Source organism: Rhinolophus sinicus, chromosome 16, assembly GCF_057876585.1.
Source record: "Rhinolophus sinicus isolate RSI-liver-muscle chromosome 16, RSI-T2T, whole genome shotgun sequence".
Classification (NCBI taxonomy): Eukaryota; Metazoa; Chordata; class Mammalia; order Chiroptera; family Rhinolophidae; genus Rhinolophus; species Rhinolophus sinicus.
The window spans coordinates 116,422,351-116,441,634 of record NC_142516.1 but is presented as its reverse complement, the minus strand read 5'-3'; the positions used below and the strand labels follow the sequence as shown (position 1 = coordinate 116,441,634).

Here is a 19,284-nt window from a genome sequence, read left to right as displayed (position 1 = left end):
GCTCCACACTGGCGGGCGCGCGCTGCGAGCGCATCCTGGGGCCCTGTCTCAGGGTAGGAAGGGCGCTCGGATCCGAGCTGGCGCAAGTCCGCCAAAGTCAGTTTGGGGCGGGTCCTTCGATTTGCATTTTCTGAGAGCCAATGGCCCTGTTCCTCGCGTCCTCCCTTCTCCGAGGCAAATGCCCAAGTTGCTGCCCAAGTTGCGCGCGAGGCGGGTGCGGGTCTGGAGCCCCAGGAAAGCCTCGAATCCCATCCCCAAGCGACGCCTCCATTTAGCCTCCCCTTCACCCTGCCCCCCCCCCCCCCCAGCTCAAATCACCGAGAGCCAGGCACTTTGGCCCCAGTCAGCCTGGCGCCCTCTGCACCTCCGAGGGAATGGGTTATGAAGCAGCAGAAGGTAACAAAGAAATCCAACTCTTTGGATCTTTACCAGAAAATTTTTATTGCCAGGGGGAGATCCTTCAGAAGACTAATTCGATCTTGATTTCCCCCAGTCAACTATTTGTCAGCATAATATTTACACCTGTACAATATACAGTATTTCTCCTAAGCAGTGCCCCGAGCGCAGAGAAATTTGGCGGCTCGGTTGGCTTCAGAGCACCGTGGGGTGCTGGGGAGTGTGTAAATTGAGGGCATTGGGGTGGGCGTGGCCCATCAGGTTGAGGTAATGCCTGTCCAGCCCCTGCACCGGTGTTAGGAAGGGGCTGTGCTGCTGCGCGGGGCTGGAGAGCGGCACGGGCGCGCTAGGCACGTAGGGCAGCGCGGGGCTGCGAGCCGTGCCAGGTGGCCAGGGAAAGGGCCCGGGTGCCGCGCTCTGCGGAAACACGGAGGCCTCACTGGGGCTGTGGCCCGTGAATTCTGGCCCCGCTGGGTGCAGCTGGTAGGAGAAATCCGGCTCCGAGAGTGACCCTAGCGACTGGAAGGAGGGCTCGGCGCCCAAGCGGGCCTTGGACTGCAAGAAGGCGAGGATGCGCGCGTACTTGGTGTCCTTGGTCTCCATCCGCTCCACCGTGGTGAGGTAGTGCACCAGGTTCTTCATGCACTCGTGGTAACCGTAGTGGAAGTAGTTGGCAAACTCCGCTAGCAGTTCTGGTGGAGGGACAAGAAAAATCATGGAAAGTAAGAAAAACTGTGAGCGGCTCCTTCCCTACCGGGAGCCCAAAGTGAGTGTCAGGTACCCCCCATCACACTTTCTGGCCCAAGTTCCCATTTGAGGTCCGCCTTCCCCTCTCCCCAGTCCGGAGCCGGGAAAAGCGCAAGCGAGCGATCTCCATTTCCTTAAGAGTCTGACCCTACTCCTCCCCACCTGAGAGGAGGTTACCGAACCAGTTCCCCAGAAACCTGTTCTCCAGCCCCGCTTAGCTTTCTCAGGACTCCGGCAGCATCCAGAGAGGAGGCCTCTCCCGCGCGCCCCTTCACAACTGCTCCCGCCCGCAGTCTCCGTGCGGCGCACGCTCCCTGCCCAGGTTTCCCGTCGCCCAGCCCGCGCCCACCTTTTTCCCTTCCCCGGGGAAAATCAGCAGAGTGGAGGGCCCTCAGGTACTGAACGGTCATCTCGAGGATCTCCGCCTTCTCCAGCTTCCCGGAACTCTGCAAAAGGAGGAAGGGCTCCTCGCAGCAGCCCAGCGGGGCGCAGGCCAACCCTCGCAGGCTGGGTGCACAGTTTTATCTGGAGAGGACCAGCGAGCAGGGTGCTGCAGTGGATCTGCGCGAGGGCCGCCTGGCGCTCACTCAGCGCTCAAGCCCCGGGGGAAGGACAGCCACGTGTACATCCCTCTCCGTCCCCAGACTCCTGGCTTCCAGGCTGAGAGTGGAGCAGAGAATCCCCAGCGCCTGGCACACTATTCTCTGGAGCCAACGTTACCTGCTTCGCCAGGGCCATGGGCACCGTCTTGCCCAGCTCGTTTAAACAGCGGTTAATCCGGTCCCTCCTCCGCTTTTCTATCACTTTGTGGGAAACCGGGGTTCTCTGCGAAAAGAAGTTTGTGCCTTCAGTATGCCTTTGCCCAGGGAGTCGACAAAGGCACAGCGGTAGCTGCGTGCCAACCGTCTTCCCAGCCACCAGTGCTGCCGGGGGGACTTGCCCCCAAGGAGTCCCTGTCCCTTCATACTTGGAGCTCTGACCTCTCATGCCCACACTGGTGCTCGGCTTGCAGCCTCACTACCCGCTGGGCCACACAACCAAGCTGAGCGCCAGGGCCATGGGGAGGTGGCCACCAGGCGTAGGATCCTGCCCAGCTGAGGCGTCTCCTCACTATTCTCATTCCCTTCCCAAACTGCTTAGGATCCGCTACAGGAGAAGTCTCGAGTTACCACGTCCCTGCCATCCGCCCAGCCAGTTGGCCGCCAAGGGGAGTCAGACGCCCCCGCCTTCAGGAGGCAAGCGCTGTCTGGGCTCAGCCGACTCACTTTGCGTTCCTTGAGCTTATCTGACATCCTGGTCAGAACGCGCCCTCGGGAGAGGCGGTGGCGCGAGTCACCCGTCCACACTCCACCTCGTGTGCCTCCTCGAGTGTCCCAGGTAGACTGCCGCCTCACCGCTCTGAGGGGCTGCCTTATAAAGCGGTCATCTAGAGCTCCAAGTGCATTCACGAGTTGAATTATTCCATAGGATTAAGGGAGCTGCGTTTGGGGGATGTATGCATTCAAGATCAGATTTAAAGAAGTTAAGAAAAAAAATTTAGCAGCCGAGGGGGGCGAGCTGGGGGTAGATCAGCTTTGTTAATCCACGTGGCCCTGCAAAGGACACGTGATCGGCGGGGAATAGCATTTGCATGGCAACAGCCGAGGCAGGAAAAGGGGCTGTGAACTGACTGGGGCCAGCGGGCAAGTGAGCGCTGGTCGCAGCCGCCAGCGCGAAGCGCAGAGGCGCAGCGGCCGCGGGCACCGGGGGGCGAGGACCCTCACAAAACAGTGTCGCCTCCTTTAGTCCCACCGCTGAGTCTCACACGATTCTCTGTTTACAAATCCCAGCAAGCTCGCAGTCCCAGCGCCGAGTGCGTTTTAAAGCCTGTCCAGAGTCATTAAAGTAATTAAGTAAGCCTTTAATAGGCTGTTCCGCCGGGTTCAAGGGAGAGCTCTTGGAGACGGAGGCGCCCCGTTTGTTCCCAGGCTTTTCTCACACGACTTGGTGACACGTCCATCTCCCCCCTTTTTGTTTACACCGCTTTATTTGTCCGGACATCCCGGCAGGTGTGGGGCTGCGGCTGGCACACGAGGCTCCCGCCTGCCTGGCCCCTCCCGCCGGTCTTTGGCACGCGACGCTCCCCCATACTCCCTGACCAAGTCCTTTGCTTGCTTTTCTCCCCCCTCGAGCTCTCTCTTCGAGGGGGGAAGAGGCTCAATTTGTAGCCTATTATCCTATACGAAAATGTCCATTGAAAAATATAAATAGTTTCATTGGGCTAAATTTTAATAATGCCAGAGGGTGGGGGAGGAGAGGCAAGCAGGAGTGTTTGTGTGTGAGTGAGGGGGGTGGTGGGAGGATTGGGGGGCAACACAGAGAAGAGTGGGCCGAGAAGAAAAGGGGGAATGCAGCTGGCCTAGGCGAGCATTATGCAACGTCACCTGCGAGAGGGGGCGCCTACAGACCCCTATTCATTTGCCTAATTTTGGTCAATTTAACAAACTTCAGGAGAAATTATTGTGGCTTTGTCAGGGAGGGTGAAGCCTTCTGATCGAATTAACAGCATGTTTTGATCCGGTAAATGTCATTAGAAAGGGAGAAACAATCGCGCTTAGAGGGCTCTGAGTAATGCGCCCAAGTGGAGACGCCAAGGCGCACGGCTCACAAAGGGAGCAAGTAGCTGCCACAGGGAACTTTTGTACCCGCCCATCGCCCAAGTTTTGACACAAAAAGGCATTATTTCATACTTGAATACGTTTAATCCAACGATTGTCTATTTTCTGCAAACATATTTTCACAGCATTGTTAACTTTTTATGTCCCCCTTTCGCGGGCGCCTTTTCTTAACGTTTGGGGGCGGGAGAGCGCAGACACTTTGGGCATCAATATTTGTCACTGAAAAGGGTTCCGTGAAGTTAGGGAAGTTGATCTCTTTTTTATGGTCTTAGAGAGCGAATATATCGGGGGGAGGAGGAGGGAGGGAAGGCACGAACAGAAACGAGGGAGGAAATTTGCTGGACAGGCCCGAGGGGAAGGAGGGGGGCGGCGGCTGGGAAGTCTCTCCGTCGCCTGCGCTTCTGCGGGCAGCCTGGCCCAGTAGCCCGGGGCCTCGTCCCCCTTCGACAGGGTACAGTTACATTTACTGCCTCCGAATCCTCACTCTAGGGGGCTGCAGACTTTGGGGGGGGGGGGGAACGGGGACGGCGCAGGTAAGCTTTCTTACAGATAGAAACTATAAAAATGGTTTTGGTTTTATGACCTGCTCGAGAGCCGCCAAACTCTTTCCACTTTCTAATCTGCTCAGTCTGAGAACCAACATCTCTCCTCAGATATCTTCCTCTCCTTTTCTGCTCCCCACCTTACCTACATTTTCTCGACTCTGCTAGACTATGGCAGGACCTGCGTTCTCCCTTTTGGGTGCCCTTAGTCCTTATCAGAGGTGGCTAGGGTGGAGCCCTGCTTGCTGTTGGAACCTAGGGAGCTCCTAGGGCGCAGGGCGTACCTGGGGTGCTGGCCCTGCGGAAGGGAACAGCCCACCTGCCCCAGCCTGGGAGGTGTGGGGCTTGGTCTGCGCCACGCACCCCTAGGGTGTCCGTCTCCGTCTTGCTTTCAGTGTCCTCATGACGTTTCTTTTCTGATTCACGCCAGATTGGACACGACCCGCACCCTCCCGCAGGTTGCTTTGCCAGCCTCCGGTGCCCTCTTAGGGGTTGTCAATTTCAGTATATTCACTCGAACACAAAGGGATTAAACACAAACCCTTATCATCCAAATTAACTGATGTGAATGGGTGAAAGGGAGTGCGCACACTTCTCGCCCCCACCCCCCTTTTTAAGCCATTGGACGAGGAGTTGATCCTCTTACTGCTGGTGTTAACTGCCAGCTGCAGGCACCTTCCACAGGCCAACTTCCATTCTGTGGAAACTGTTTCATTTCCTGGGTTTGTTTGGGAGCTGGGCTCCAAGGCTTGCCGACGGCTGCAAGAACACACGTGTGACTTGGGGGCCCAAAGGAATTGAAGGTGGGTGTGTGGGAGGAGATGGGGTGCAGGGGCACCATGTCCTCCTGGGAGACCGAGAATGTCTCTTTCCATTCTGGTGAGGAAGAGAATGTGTTTCATTTCTCCCTTACCAGCCAGAAGGCTTGAATCACACTGCCAGACGGGGCCACTGGGACCCTCATAATCATCTTCCTTTTAATCCTCCTCCTCAGGATGGTCATTACGTGTGCCCTGCTCCTGACCTCGTTTCCACCCAAAACGAGAACAGAGTAATGAAGAGCGTTGGTCACTGGAGCCAGTCGTTCAAATTTCAGCTTTATCAGCTACCAGCGAGGGGAGACATTGGGCTGCTCACTGAGTCTCTCTGTGCCTCAGTTTCCTCTTCTGTAAAAAGGACGTAATTACTCTTATCGCCTAGGTCCCAAGGTGGCCACTGGAATGAAATAAGTAAATATAGGCAAACTACCTATAAGAAGGCTTATCTACTCAATGAATCGTTCTATTTTACATGGAAATCTCTTTTGCGGTGGCTCTAATAGACTAGTACTTGGTGAGATTTGCACTGTTGTATGATACTTTCATTCATTTCATATTTTTTTCTTATCCCTAAGAAAGCGCGACTCTCCCAGAAAAAGACACAATTTCTGAAATTGACCAAATTAAGTCACTGCTTCGGGGCCTTTGGACACCCCCTCTCACAGGTGACATCACCAAGTGCTGGCAGGCCAGCTGGATCTCCTATGGTGTGTGACCTTGAAAAAGGCTCTCAACCTCATAGTCGTTTTAAGTGATCCAAATGTTAGCATCAAAATCAGAGCAAAGCTAGGAAGCCAGACTACTTAGAAATTAGACAGTGCTGATTAAATATTAGTCTATGTTTAGACTCCTGGAGAGACATGCAGACAAAAAAAATCATTGCACATAGAGGGAGACAATACTTAAGGGAAGTACCACAAATACTCTATAAAATATTGGGAAAAGCCGTGCTAGAAAGCCCCCCTTGTTTGTGGGAAGCCTTTCCATGGAGGCAGTTAATTCATTCCACTTAGTACCGCCTGAAAGTCCCCACTTTTGCTCTCCTGCTGTCATTCTGGGATGGCCATTCCTACCTGGGATTTGCCCATCAGCTGTTCAATACCAAATGGTGGCCTCCAACTTCAGCTAGATCAGTGCTTCTCAAGCTTTGAAGTGCATACAAATCAACTGGGGGTCTTTTTTTTTAAATTGATTTTTTTATTAGTTTCAGGTGTACAAAGCAATGTAATAGTTAAACATTTAAATCCCTCATAAAGTGATAACCCACCCCCCAAGCTACTACCCTGTGACATCTTACATAGCTGTTACAATACCATGGGCTACCTTCCCCATGTTGTACTCCACATCCCATGACTATACATACCTACATATTTAGTTATAGTTGACATACAATATGATTCTACTTCATCTTCAGGTGCATAGCGCATTGGTCAGGCATCTACACAGTCTATGACGTCATCCCCCTGATAAGTCCAGTGCCCATCTGGCACCTTACATGAACTTTACAACATTGTTGATTACATTCCCCATACTGTAGTAATTATCAATTTTTATTTCTTCATCCCTTCACCTTTTTCACCCTGCCCCCAACCCCGTTCCCATCTATCACCCTGATAGATCTAGGACCTATCTGGCCCCACACCTAGTTATTACAATATTATTGACTATATTCCTTATTCCATACCCTACATCCCCATGACTACTGTATAACAACCAATTTGTACTTCTTAATCCCTTCCCCTTTCGCCCCTCCTTAACCCCCCTCCCAATTTAAAGAAGTCCCTCTCAGAGTCCTTGTGATACTGGTTTGGTGTCAACTGGGGATCTTGTTAACTGAAAATTATGACTCCATTAGGTCATGTTTACACTGCTCAATGTACTGTTATTGAATGAAAGAACGCTAGGAGAGAATATTCCAAGATTATTTTGGCCTCATGCTGGAGCTAATTCTACAGGTAATCTCTCACAGGGCCCCATATGGCCATATTTCACCATTTATGTTTGGACTTTTAAAAGAATTAAAAGAACTAGGGGAAATGCAAAAATAACCATTGAGCAAGAATACTTTTAAGGAGATTGTAGGATAAATGAAAGTGTTGCCTTCCATGTTTTGAAATTTGTTTTCTCTTGGTTTTGGAAGCTAGAAGTCCAAAATCAAGGTGTCAGCAGAGCCATGCACCATCTGAAGGCTCTTGGGGATATTTTCTTCCTTGTCTCTTCCAGCTTTTGGTGGCCCTATGTTTCTTGGTTTGTGGCAGCATGACTCCCATGTCTGCCTCTTTCTTCACATAGCTTTGTGTCTCTCCTCTTTTTTATAAGGACTCTTTGTCATTGGATTTAGGGCCCACCTGGATAATCCAGGATGATCTCATCTCAGGATCCTTAGTTACATGTGCAGAGACCCTTTTCCCAAATCAGGTCACCTTCACAGGTTCTGGTGGACATATCTTTTGGGGGATCACCACTCAATGCACTGCAGTCAGGAGTGGCCGAGTGAAGACCAGTGGAAGGGGTGCTCTCAGTAAAGGGATTGGCATGAAGAAGGCCACAAGGGCATGAAATGACTTTATGGTGCTGGGGAACCACCATGTAGCCTTACTAGGTCATGAACTGTGAGGACGAGCGTGGTAGAGAATGAATGGAGCGGCAGTCATGGGTGGGGGCAGACTTGGCACCAAGGAGTTTAACTTCTTTATGTCACACTGGGTCAGGTGAACACGCTGCAGGCCTGAATGAGGTTAGAGATGAGCTGAGCATGTTTGAGAGAGAAAATCAGCAGGGCTTGGAGAAAGATTAAATATGGTGGGAGAAGAATAGGGAAGACGATTGCTGAATTTCTGGTTTGGGAATTGACTATATGGTAACCTCATTAATTGAGATTAGCAATAAGGAGGAAGATAAGGTCATTTGGGGGATGTATGTTCATGAGGGCAAGAGGTATAAGAGAGAATGATTTATTTAATTTTGGACCTATCAATTTTTTTGGACTGACCAATTTTGAAGAATTCCTGGGACACCCCATAAGTGGATGCTCAGAAGACAGCTGAGATAGGAAACTGAAGGTCAGAGATAAAAAAGGAAGAGTCGGCCTGCAGATCGTGACTATGGATGAAATCGCTGAAGAAGCACTTAAAGGAGAGGGCATGGGACCAAGGACAGAATCCGGGGCATACTGGTAGGCCAGGCATAGGTGACGGACATCAAACAGGAAGGGGTCATCAGAAAGGCAGGGGAGCACTCAGAGGCTCCTGTGATGCCTAAGAGCAAAGGTGAGGGTGGCCTCAGGGGAGAGGAAGTGCTCAGCAGGACGTATCGGAGATACCGGAACATGTTTATGGGATTTGAAAGGTCCCTGGGCACTGACCATGGCGGTTGCCATCAACTCTGCAAGTTTCTGAAGAGCGGCAGGAACAGAAGGGAGGCTCACTCTTTCCCTGACCTGGACTATGGGATACGAGCGCTTCTTAGCTGATGAGTTCACCCCACATGCCAGAAACGACAGTCGTCCCTGCCGCCATAAACTACCAGCTGGAGTTGAAGAGGCGCATCTTGTGATTAGATTCGCAGACAGCCCAGGTCACTCATGCCTTGTGGGGGGCAGTGGGGGACCTGTCCTGGTCTTCTTTCTCATAGGCTGATAGCACATAGCCACCTCTTACTTCCCAGGCTCTGTATTTCTCCAGGCGCTGGGTGCTTCGCAGTGCTTTGCTCATTTAACCCCCACAACAATGAGATAAGTGTTTTGTGTATTTTACAGATAAGAAAACCAAGGGTTGGGGAATTCCATTTCACTGACTCAAGGGCGCATAACCATTAGCTGGTAGAGCTGGATACAAACAGGCTGATCTGATCTAACACCTATAGTCTTGGTCCCATTGATACTAGAAGGTGTGGGAGCGACTTCTCAGCCAAGAGATTCACACCACCTTCCAACGACCAAGTGCAGCTGCTGCTTCACAAAGCAGGGTGTGGGGGGGGCAGTACTCAATATCCCTAGTGACAGACCCCAAAGGTGCGAGTTACCTTTGAGTTCAATTCTCTCTCTCACTCTCGCTCTCCACATTTCTGATGCTCTAATTATATAGCAATGGCTTCCAAACTCTTTTACACAGAAACCTTTTAACAACACACTTTCCTGGGTCCGATTCCAGACATAGTAAAAAGAATCTCCTTGGGGGTGGTCGCTGAATCTCTATCTTTAAAAAAAGAAAAAACTTGTCAGGTGATTCCATGGACTGGTATTTATTTGATACCATTGCTATCTAAGAATGGCTTGGCAGTCATGTGAGGTTATGTTGTGGTTATCTGTTGACATTAGATTTTGCCAGATGGATAGGCTAATGAGCATAGGTTTTTAAAAATCTTTTATTGGTTCTGATATATTTATTAATAAGGCAATCTGTGATCCCTTTTTGCATTAGGATAGCTTGACTCACTCACCCCTTACCTTCTTATTGGTTCAGGAGTAAAGTCTGTGCGATTAGTTTAAAGTTTGCCTGTTTTGCGAGGCTCATTTTGAGCAGGATAAAAGGTATTAGTATTATGGATCTGGAAGCAGAGTGACCTAGATGAGGCTCTTGGGGATGTGGGTGGATTTGAACAGGGATGAAGGGTTGGTTGGTGCCCTCTGGTGGATGGAACTATTGAACAACCAACTTCTATAACAAGGGCTGACCCACTTGAGAGGCTTAAAAAGAAACTGGGTTCAGCCTTGAAATTGCTGTTTGGAGACCTGCTGTGTCTTGCCAGGGTGCATCACCCCTCTGGTTTCCATAGTTTTGTGTATAAATTGGAAGGGTTAAGATATCAGTGAACAGGGTGTCAGCATGTTCAGAGAGCTGCCCGGGAGACCAGTCATATGTGCGGTCTGGGCAAGGGGGCAGGTGTGACAGCCCCACCACATCACACAGTCTGTCTCCACTGGCGTGTGAGCTCTCTGAGACGGGGACCTTGGCATCTGGCACAGTGTCCGCACGGTGACAGTATTCAATAAATGCTTGTTGAAGGAGGGAGGGCAAAAGGAGGAAAGGTAGGTTGGTGGGCTTGCTTATATTTGCTCAGGAGGTGGCAGGTCAAGATTAAATCTTGTGGAGTTTAGCATTGCAGCCCTTCACATCAGAAAACTGACTGTGGGCGGCCGGATGGCTTAGTTGGTTAGAGCGCGAGCTCTCAACAATAAGGTTGCGGGTTCAGTTCCCTCATGAGACGGTGGGCTGCGCCCCCTGCAACTAAGATTGAAAACGGCAACTGTACTTGGAGCTGAGCTGCGCCCTCCACAACTAGACTGAAGGACAACGACTTGGAGCTGGTGGGCCCTGGAGAAACAGCCTGTTCCCCAATATTCCCAAATAAAAAAAAGAAAAGAAAAAAACCAGAGAGGTGATGGCACAGCCTCTGAGGGTCTCACATTGCCCCCCTGAGCATGAGTAAACTCCTGGATTCCAACCGCAGGGACTTGGAACCCACCTGAATTCCTTGCCTTCCAGCATAAGCGGGCTTCTTTCCGCCTGCTGGAGCAGGGCAGGGGTCAGTGTAACACGTTTTCTCTGAAGTGCAGGTCATAGGGAGGGAGGGTCTCCTTCCAGGGGCCTCATGACGTCTCAACCGTCCCCACTTGAGTGTTTGGCACAGTTGGTGGAAAGAGCTCCGGTTGCCAGGAGACCTGATCCTGGTGCTGGCTCTCCACTGACGTCATTTGACCTCGATAAGTCCCTCCCCCTTGCGGTTTCTTTTCCCACCAAGGGGGAGGCTCTCCAGCAGTCAGTGTGGTCACAGCCAGAGGCTTTCTGCTCCACTGGCTCCTAGTATATCTCTGCAGTTGATAGGATCCCCAGCATGGCAGGGAGAAACCAGCAGGGGAAAGACACACAAAGGAAAGAAAGAAAGTGGAAGGATGTATAAAAGGCATTAAAAGAGAAGCAGACAAAGGAGGTTGGAAAAGGAAGAGAAAGGAGAAGAAAACAAATAGAAGATTAGCAGATTGTATTAGTTAATCCTTTACAGACATTTACCAAGCACCACTAATTACTTGGTGTGATGGTTAAGTTTATGTGTCAGCTTGGCTAGGCCACGGTATCCAGATGTTTGGTCAAACAGCAGTGTAGGTGTTGCTGCGAAGGCATTTTTTACATGAGATTAACATTTAACTCAGTAGACTTTGAATAAAGCCTGTTACCCTCCGTGACATGGGGGGGCTTCATTCAATCAGTTGAAGGCCTTGAGAGAAAAAAGGCTTTGACGTTCCCTGAGGAAAAGGAAATTCTGCTTCCAGACTGCCTTTGGATGAGAGTTGTGCCAGCACCTCTTCCTGGGGTCTTGTGTCCACTGTCACACCTTGCAGATTTTGGACTTGCCAGACTCCACAATTGTGTGAGGCAGTTCCTTAAAAATAATTTGCTCTCTCTCTCTTTCTCATACACAACACAACACACACACACACACACACACACACACACACACACACACACACACACCCTATTGGTTCTGTTTCTCTGGGGAGCCCTGACTAATACACCTGGTTTTGTATTGAACAGACCTGAGAGACTCAGCCATTTATGTCTCTTGCAGTAAAAGGTTAAAGGTTCGATGACAGACCAGTGGATGGTAGATGGTCGAGACGTGCAGGAGGGCTGTTTGGGGGAGCAAGGTATTGTAGAGACCTCGAGGAGGAGATGGGGGCAGTTGCACCTTGATGACGAGTAGTGCTGGCCAGAGGACCAACAAGTGGAGATATTTCAGGCTGAATGAGTTGTATGAAGAAGGGCATGGAGGTTTACAAAAGCCCTTTTTTTCCTGGGTAAAGCCAATTGATCTTTCACCACCCTGGTCAGCAGTGCCCTCTTCCAGGAACCTCCCTAGATTATCTCTGCTCACCAGACTGGTTTAGGTACTCTTTCTGTGTGGCAAAATTATAGCACTTTCAATTACATTGTGTTCTCCCTATTTGGTTGTGTGGCTAATCCACTAGGTTGAGAGGCCCCTAAGGTTAGGCTCGTCTTACTCGTGTTTGCACACCCAACCCAAGCACCCCGTCTAACATGACATAGTCACTCAGCATGTGCTTGCCACGTGAGGAAGAACCATGAGATTATACAAGTCTTGGACCCTGACACCAGGCTACCAAAACATAATGCCTGGGAGCTTGGTATGGGCGGTATGTAGGGCAGCTTGGGAAAAAGAAAAGGCCGATGACCTTCAGAAGAGATTCTAGTATCCTGGGTAGGAAGTTGCAAGCCTAGAACAAGAGCTTTGGATATAGAAACAAGGAGGAAGAAGTGATCCTAAGAGAAACAATAAAGAAAAGGCAAGACTTGTGATCATATGTTGTTTTTTTGTGAAGATGGGGACATTTTTAGAAAATATCCTGCATGCGTTCAAATATCCAAGAAACAACTACATACAACATGGTGTCGGGAATATCTGGTTATAGATTCTTGAACTATTTTTACTTAGGAGTTAAGATTCTTTATCTGACACTTCAGTGACATTGCTGTAAAAGGTATTTATCATACTTGTGGCAAATACAGCTTCCTATATTTGGGGGAATCTCCATATTATGAATTCTTCTCCCAAAAGTAGAAACCAGAATTCCATATCCCATTTTCCCTTGAAGTCAGCAGAGGAATTGACCTAGGTTCTACAAAAGTTTTATTTAGAAAAAGGCAGTATAAGAAAGGAGAACTGTGTGGAATCTCTTTTCAGAAGGGGTGTTGTGGTGTGGTATGGTGGAGAGACACACAGCTTTCAGAACAGCAGTGGCAGACGCCCTGATACAATCCTCCATTGCTCAGTATTGGGGTGTGAGCTGCAGGGTCAGCACACAGGTATGGTGGGCTCAGGCCTAAGAGAAGGCCTTTGGGGTGAATGGATGTTGTTCTTTGCTGCAAAGCCCCGTGGACTAATTTTCTACCTCTCCTGAAAATGCTGTGAGCTACCTAATATCCTTTGATAATATTATTTTCTGTTTAAACTCACTAAAGTGGATTCTGTTATTTTCAACTAAAAACTCTGACGGATAAGATTGCTCATGTACAATAAGACTTAAGGTATTTAGAAGCATGGTCTCACCAAAACTGAAAACAAAAGGACAGCCTATAGTATAACAAACAGATACAAATAAAAAGAAAGTAGAGATCACAATCTTAATATTAGACAAGATGGAAGTCAGGCAAAAAAACCCCCAAACCATTAAATAAGGGCATTTTATAATGCTAATAACTATAATTACAAGAAGTAATGGAGATTTGTACACTGTAACATTGAAGTACTGTTCATAAAGTAGAAATGAAAAGCAGTGTAAGGAGAAGTCTGTATTTACTAGTCCGTGACATTAAGGTGACTCTGATAGGTATTGAACTCTGTGTCCTGGAAATAGAGAATGTACCTCCTTTACAAGTGCCCATGTAACATTTGTGAATCACAGCTATTCCAAGTGTATAAATACTGCAGAAAATATTCAGTGATCATCATGCAATAAAATCATACATTAATAATAAAGCCAGAAACAAAATATTCCTTCCACTAGGAAATTAAAAATCTTTTTATTTACATTTTGAAATATTTACAGAGGAAATGATACGATGTCTGGGATTTGGGGTAAGATGAACCAAGATTGGTCATATATAGATAATTGTTGAAGGTAGGCGATGGGTGTATAGGAATTCATTATACCATTCTCTCTCATTTTGTGTATGTTTGGAATTTTCCATTAAAGAATTTTGAAACCACTTTATTATACTCTTGGTATAAAGAAGATACAGAAATCAAAATTGTTCAATCTCTAGAAAACAGCAATAATGAAACCTGTAGAATACAGATAAAGGAGAGCTCATAAGAAAATTTATAGTCTTAGTACTTAAATCATCCAAAATAGAGAGAAATGAATCAAATATCCAACCCAAAAATATTTTTTAAAAAAGAACAACAAAATAATCTGAAGAAAAACAGAAGAAATGAAACATAGATAAAAAGTAGAAATTAATGAACTAGAAAATAGAAAAAGGTAGTGCCAAATTCAAAAGCTTGTTCTTCACTTAAAAAAAAAATTATATATATATATATATATACACACACATATGTATGTGTGTGTGTATATATATGTATATGTGTCTATATACATATATATCTCACTAGAATCAATCTAGAAACATTGAAACTAATCTAACTTTGATTAGAATCAAAGAATAATCATTGGAATAAAATAATTACAACAAACTGGGCCATAGTCTTATTACCCAGAAGGTGTTTGCAGTGACTGACCAGCTGAACCATAAACCTGCTTATGTAAGTGCTAATAGCGAAGGGAGATCTGACTCACAGCCCTCATGCAGAAGGAAAAAATACTTGCAGAGGAATTCTGAAAAGATGAAGTAGTTGTGTCATAACTGATTTTCACAGTTAATTTCTGCCTAAAATTGAGATGTGCCCATGGACAGAATATTTTTCTCCACAATGATTGTTTTGGCCTCAGTGATCTCGCAATGCTTGGTCCTGGTTTTAGCAAGCACTCCCTCCAGCCAGTATTAGAACCAAATGCATGCAACAGTGAGAGCCTGTTCTACACCCAAGCCCTGCATCAATCTCAGCACTCAAATACTTTTTTGAGAAAGTTCTATTGAGAAATGTGAGATCAGTTAATTTTGGCCTCTCATCCCTTTCATTTCTAACCACCTCCACCCCTTTGTTCTCTCTTCGTTTTGCTCTGTGCTTCCTCAGAGAAAGCCTCCATGGCCCTGTTGACTTTCCCATCACCGGTTTCTATTCAGCCCTGTTCCATCATAAGTAAAGTCCTTCAGTCCTTGCCCTTGCCTGAGGAGACCACTTCCATCGAGGTGTTCTTTCTCTCATGTTCTAGGACTCACATTTCACAGAACCATGAGGAAGTAACCACCTTCTCTTAGCTCTGCAATTCTGCTTCTGCATCACCATAGATGTGACCCCATAAATGTAACCTAGAGGCTTCAGTGTATCATATGTTGATCTCTTTGCCAACATGGTTCTCCATGGTTCTCTATCTTCACTCTACTTTAGCTACCTGGCAACTGCTCCACCTTGGAGCTCATTATACCTTGGAAATATTCCACCTGTGAGAGAGTTCAAATGCCTCTCTGACCATAACCCAGTCTCTCCTATACCTTCCAGCTCTTTTGTTAATCATTCAATATTAATTAGCACCTACTATGCTGTAGGAAGTGGGATGTAGTGATGAACCAAATCAACACGGCCCTTCTCACATAGAGCCTGTACTGACTGCAGGAGAACAATAATCAAATAATGACTCAATTAAATCCTAATTAAATTGAGGCAAATGTTGTGAAGAAAAGCACCACTACCCATCCCTTCCTGACCACTAGATCTTATCTCTTTCACATCTTCCAGGCATAATGAGCCCCTTATCTTCGCTTCTTTTCTTTTCCAGCCTGGACTTATGGTACCCCATTTAGTCATTCTCCTTACAAGCTCTCTCAATGCCCCTACCCCTTTTCTATGGCAGACCAACAAGCCCAGAGTAAATACAGCTTTACATCTTCCCTCCTTTAAAACAGGGTCCTGAGTAGTACTGAAAAATCACACATCAGCAGGAATCAGTGCCACTCCACTTTTATGACATCCAACCCCATCTGCGTCCTTAAGACAGTTTAGCAACGTACGTACACACATTCCCAATCTCCTCAGTTCTTTCAGACTTGTTCAACAGTACTTCCACGTGATCTTACACCCTTTTCTCTGAGATGCCTTGGTGTCTTACTTCACAAAGAAAATAGTTACTGTTAACATGACCTCTCTCACCCTCTGCTCTCTACTCACACACATGCCTATATTACATTCATTCTTACCTCCTTTTCCCCATTTATGGATTTCCTCCTGCTCTGGGAGGCTGATTTCTCCTCCCTATGCCTCTTGCCCTGCCCCTGTGTTCTGGATCCCTTTTACTTCCTGCCTGTAAGAATTCGCTCTATCAGTACCCCTTCATTTGTACATATCATACATCACCTTCCATGCACTAGCTCCTTTCCCTTAGCCTATAAACTTACTTAAAATTGTTATGTCCTGAAACAACAACAATAAAAAGCATTCTCCTGTTTTTGCTCTTCTTTTTAGCTCTATTTTTCTCTCTCTAGTTCTCTCATGAATGGCTCCGTTCACTGTCTCCACTTCCCTTTTACTTGTATCCTCCACTGAAATCCAGCTTCCATCTTTACCATACCAGTAAAAGTGTCCTACACATCTTTTTGCTCAAATATTATACAATGGTCATTTGACTTCTTTTGACATTTGACTCCTTAACGCTCCTTAGTCACTTGGTTTCATGACACCACTTTCCTGGTCTCCCTGTTATTTCTGGACTCTTCTCAATCTCTTCTGTGGATTTTTCTTTTTACCTCTGCCTGTCTTTTAAATATAAATGTTCCCCAGGTTCTGTCCCCTGCTATCTAAGTTCTTTTCTTATTCTTCCTACTCAACTTGAATGATTTCATTCACAATCAGGTTTTCAACTGTTTATTTACATACTGATTATGCTAAACTCTCTCTCTTTCTTTCTTTAGAGACCTTTCTCCTGCCCTCCAGACATGTATTTCCACCTAGATGTCCCTTAGGTCAGTCACAGTCAGCACATCAGGACTGGGCCCATCATCTTTCTTGATATGCATAAATACACTCTAGTATTCTCATCCTCTGTTTCACATCTCAATGAATTGCAGCAATGCATGCAGCTGCCCAAACAGAGATAAGAGCGTTATTACATAAGTTTCCTTTCCCCACTTCCCAAGCACTGTTGATTCTTTAAAAAAATGTATTCACCCTGGAGTTCTGGTCAAGATGGTGGAGTAGGTAAATGCTATACTTATCTTCTCTCACGACCACATCAAAATTACAACTACAGAACAACCATCATTGAGAATCACCTGAAATCTAGCTGAATAGAAGTCCTATAAATAAGGTCATGCAGAAGAAGCCACGCTGAGACTGGTAGGAGGGGCAGAAACATGGAATGAGCTGGTCCCACACCCACATATGGTGGTTAAAAATTGGGAGGGATATCTTGGGTGTGGAGGTACCCCTGAAGAGTGAGAGGCCCCAGCCCCACACCAGGATCCCCAGCCCAGGTTCCCAGTGCCAGGAAGACAAGTCTCCATAATTTCTGTTGTGCAAATCAGTGGAGATTGTAGCTGAGTGAGACAGAGGGCTGCTGGAGTCTCAGGCACTCCTCTTAAAGGGCCCAGACATAGACTTACTCGCTGACAGACTCACTCACTGTGAGCACCAGCGCTGGGGCAGCAGCTCAAAAGGCACCAGGGACATATGAGGACGAATTGTGTTGTCTGACTTTGGGTAAGGGCTGGAGGAGCAGCTCTACTTGGGCAGATGCCATTTTGTTTCTTTGTTGAGCCCTCTCCCCATTCATTGTGCAGATATAGGTGACCACCATATCTGAGTCCCCATCAACCTGTCTAATACTATTCAACCAGCCCTGGTAATTCCCTGAGACATCACCCCACCTGCCTTATGGACCCACGCAAGCTGCTTCCAGTGGCTTTTCCATGCAAATGGCCTGACTTAGCTCATGCTGTGTACTTTCCTAAAATCTCTTAAAGGTTCATGAGCCCCAAGGATACAGCATTTGGTCCCAGCATGCCCCAAACCTCTTGCTAAGCAGCCTCAAGTCAGGCAGTAGTGGCAGCTGGCCTCAGTTTGCAGCTTGGACTCTCCAGGTACCTCCAAGCTCAGTATGAGTGGCAACCATCTGTGGATCACTATGTAGCTCGTACCAAGTGGCCCTGGAAAGGCATATGCAGCAGCTGACCTCAACCTGCAACAGAGTTCCTCCCAAGAGGCCCCCAAACCAAAACACCTGGTCATTAGCTTCAGACCACACCAGAGCACCACTCAGCTACCTCCATAAAAGACATATCCAAAAGGCAGACTGGGCAGACACCAGAGCCCTGCTAAAAGGAATTGTACTCTGTAGGATCAGCCCCTGCACAATAACTGCTCCACTGTAGTCAGACCAGTCCTCACAACCAATCAGCCTGATGGTCAATCCCTCTCTTGATATGCAAACAGCAACCAAGGCTCAACTGCAACAGGAGGGCACACACAACCCACACAGGGACACACTTGGAGCATCCAATTCAGGTGACTAGGGAGACTGTGCCACTCGGCCCCACAGGACACCTACTACATAAGGCCACTCTACTAAGACTGGGAGACATAGCAGCTCTATCTAACACATAGAAACAAACACAGGGAGGCAGCCAACATGAGGAGACAAAGAAATATGTCCCAAATAAAAGAATAGAACAAAGCTCCAGAAAAAGAACTCGACAAAATGGAGGCAGGCAATCTGCCAGACACAGAGTTCAAAACACTGATTATAAGGATGCTCACTGATCTCAGGGAGAACTTCAACAAAGAGACAGGAAACATAAAAGTGGAGATAGAAAACATAAAAAGGAACCAGTCAGAAATGAAGAATACAATAACTGAAATGAAGAATGCATTAGAGGGAATCAACAGTAGATTAGATGAAGTAGACAATCAAATCAGCAATTTGGAAGATAAGGTATTAGAAAGCATCCAATTACAACAGTAAAAAGAAAAAAGAATCCACAAAAATTTGGAGAGTTTAAGGGGCCTCTGGGACAACATCAAGAGTACCAACATTCACATCATAGGGGTACCAGAAGGAAAAGAGAGAGACAACAAGGAGTTGAAAACCTATTTGAAGAAATAATGACAGAAAACTTCCCTAACCTGGTGAAGGAAAGAGATGCATAAGTCCAGGAAGCGTAGAGAGACCCAAACAAGATGAACCCAAACAGGTCCACCCCAAGACACATCATAATTAAAATGCCAAAGGTTAAAGACAGAGAATCATAAAAGCAGCAAGAGAAAAGCAGTTAGTTACTGACAGTCTCAAAAGACTGTCAACTGATTTCTCAACAGAAACTTTGCAGGCCAGAAGGGATTGGTACAAAATATTCAAAGTGATGAAAAGCAAGGACCTACACCCAAGATTACTCTACCCAACAAGGCTATCATTTAAATCAGGGGTGTCCAAACTTTTTTCAACGTTTTTCACCAAGGACCATATGCAGTAAAATACACACACAGCTGGGCCAC

General features: G+C 47.2%; 1 protein-coding gene across 1 annotated transcript; it reads right to left on the bottom strand.

Annotated features, from left to right (window-relative positions):
- Positions 1-438: 438 nt before the first annotated feature.
- HELT (helt bHLH transcription factor) lies at positions 439-2,643 on the bottom strand. Its single transcript, XM_019736059.3, has 3 exons — positions 1,864-2,643; positions 1,493-1,589; positions 439-1,088 (listed from the first exon to the last, which is right to left on the bottom strand). The coding sequence occupies exons 1-3, from the start codon at positions 2,128-2,130 to the stop codon at positions 592-594; spliced, it is 861 nt and encodes a 286-aa protein (XP_019591618.3). The 5' UTR covers positions 2,131-2,643; the 3' UTR covers positions 439-591.
- Between the last annotated feature and the right edge of the window lie 16,641 nt (positions 2,644-19,284).